We start from the raw sequence: 2,600 nt of genomic DNA, 5'->3' as shown, positions 1-2,600 counted from the left end.
GTGGATAAGGAAGGAATACATCCAACAGAAGAAAAAGTCAGGGCAATCCAACAAGCACCAGAACCCAAGAATGTGTCTGAACTCAGGTCATATCTGGGAATGCTGAATCACTATGCAAAGTTCATGCCTAACCTTGCAAGTACAGTGGCACCACTGTATGATCTTCTGAAGAAGGACAAGGACTGGTACTGGTCAAAGAAGGAGCAAAAATCATTCCAGGAATCAAAAGAGTTCTTAATCAACGATACCTTCCTGGTGCACTACAGTTTGAATAAACCTTTGGTACTATCCTGTGATGCTTCACCATACGGAGTTGGAGCTATGCTGCAGCACCGCATCGATTCGGAAGAGAGACCTGTGGCATACGCTTCTCGAAAACTGACCAGCACAGAACAAAACTACTCACAGTTGGAAAAAGAAGGACTTGTCATTGTCTTTGGAGTGTCAGACAATACCTGCTGGGACGTCATTTCACGCTGGTGACAGATCATCGTCCATTACTGAGATTGTTTTCGCCTTCAAAGGAAACTCCAGGGATGGCTGCATCGCGCATCAAAAGATGGGGACTGATACTTGCTTCATTCAACTACGAGATTGAATACAGAACCTCTAAGCAGAATGCTCCAGCTGATGGGTTGTCACGACTGCCCCTCATATCAGAGCAAGATGATAGTGGTGATCACAACAGTGAATTGATCCTTCTGATCAATAGGTTTGACGAAGAATTGCCTATCACTGCAAGGCAAGTTGCTATGGAAACTAGGAAAGACCTAGTGATGCGACAAGTTCGATTGCTCACACTAGAAGGATGGCCACAGTATACTGAGGGAGATTAAACAGACTTGACGCCAAGTGTGGAGCAAGGTGTTGTCTTAGGGGGCACAAGAGTAGTTATCCCAAGTGACTTCAGAGAGGCACTGTTGGAAGAGCTGCATGGTGAACATTCAGGAATGCTTAGAATGAAGTCGGTGGCCAGACCAATCATGTGGTGGCCAGGACTAGACAGTCAGATTGAGGAAAAGGTGAGACAATGTCCTGATTGCCAGGAGATAGCAAATCAACCTGCAACAGCTCCGCTGACAAGTTGGAAGTGGCCATCATCGCCATGGTCACGACTTCATATCGACTTTGACGGACCATTCCAAGGACACTCCTTCCTAGTCATGGTGGATGCACACTCCAAATGGATGGAAGTAATTCCATTATCGTTAACCACAGCCACAGTCACTATCAAGCATCTCAGAAAAATCTTCTCAACATTTGGTCTTCCAGAGCACATTGTATCGGACAATGGGGCACAGTTTACCTCTGAAGAATTCCAGACATTCTTGAGGAGGAACAACATTCGTCACACTAGGACAGCGCCAAAACATCCAGCTACTAATGGACAAGCTGAAAGAGCTGTGGAATCTTTCAAGATGGCACTAAAGAAAATAAAAAACCAAACAGGTGATGTTCATGACAAACTGCAGAGGTACTTATTCTCATACAGAACGACTGTCCATGCTGCAACAGGGAAGACGCCAGCTGAGTTGCTCATGAGGCGCTCATTACGAACTCGGTTATCAGCGTTGAGACCGACACGAGAAGGATTGATGATCAAAAATGATGATGCAGAAACTGAAGTGCCAAGATTCTTCAATGTGGGACAAGCCGTCTTTCTTTTGAACTTTGGAGTTCAAGGCTCAAGATGAGTACAGGGGACAGTTTTGGAACGCATGGGTGATAGGAATTATCATGTCTCCGTCGGACAACAGGTGTGGAAGAGACAAGTTGACCAGATAAGACCACGTCTGGAAATTTTACGACAGTCAGTACAAGGTAACCCGGAGATGTCAGTGTTTCTAGGATCAGCAGAAAGCACAGTGAGGGCACAGCAACCATGTGTTCTTGTGGGATCTAAGGGGTTGACAGAACCAAATGTGGAAATTGAAGTCAACCAGAAGCAGGTGTCGGATGCAGAAGAACTAAAGGAGAGGCGTTATCCAACCCGAGATTGACGTCCTGCAGTTCGATATTAGTGTGAGAAGTGAAAAGACTGTAAATGTGTTGTCAGTGTTATCAGTAAATATTAGCGCCCAAATTAGGCTATTTTCCTTTCAAAGTAAGAATATGGACATTTCAGTTTACTGCTAAAGACTTTAATTTGTTCAAATGGAAGAGTTTGCTTCTAGTCAGTTTTCAATATTCCAGTTGTGTTAAAGTTTCTTGCAATTTTGTAGGAGCAACCCAAAAGTTTCCAGCGGTGAAAACTTAGAGGGGGGGGGGGGGAATGGTGTAGTGTATGGGCTTGTGTGGCAGATACATGTATGGGAGACAACTCCTGCAGCCTTATGTGACGGTAGCGGCAAGCTGATTGGAGTTTCGTCCCTTGGGGACCCCTGCTTGTAACCCCCACTTCCTGAGTAAACGTTCAACGTAGAAGTCATGATATTTTGTGTTCTGTTCGGCCACGGCCTTGTGTATAAGATTCAAATACACAACAGGGAACACACATACAACTAGGTACAGCATCAACACAGACAGGTTCACGTGGAGCTGGTAGTCTACCTTTGGGAACACACAGACAACCAGGTACACCACCGCCACAGACACGTCCA

General features: G+C 45.3%; 1 protein-coding gene across 1 annotated transcript; it reads left to right on the top strand.

Annotated features, from left to right (window-relative positions):
- Window positions 1-536: 536 nt before the first annotated feature.
- On the top strand, window positions 537-1,694 carry LOC124266126 (uncharacterized protein K02A2.6-like). The gene is made up of 2 exons (XM_046700939.1): window positions 537-742; window positions 911-1,694. The coding sequence occupies exons 1-2, from the start codon at window positions 537-539 to the stop codon at window positions 1,692-1,694; spliced, it is 990 nt and encodes a 329-aa protein (XP_046556895.1).
- Window positions 1,695-2,600: the final 906 nt, after the last annotated feature.

The sequence above is a fragment of the Haliotis rubra genome, unplaced genomic scaffold (genome assembly GCF_003918875.1).
Source record: "Haliotis rubra isolate DU_JTF1 unplaced genomic scaffold, ASM391887v1 Scf1230, whole genome shotgun sequence".
In the NCBI taxonomy this organism is placed as follows: domain Eukaryota; kingdom Metazoa; phylum Mollusca; class Gastropoda; order Lepetellida; family Haliotidae; genus Haliotis; species Haliotis rubra.
This window is presented reverse-complemented; position numbering and strand designations above follow the sequence as displayed.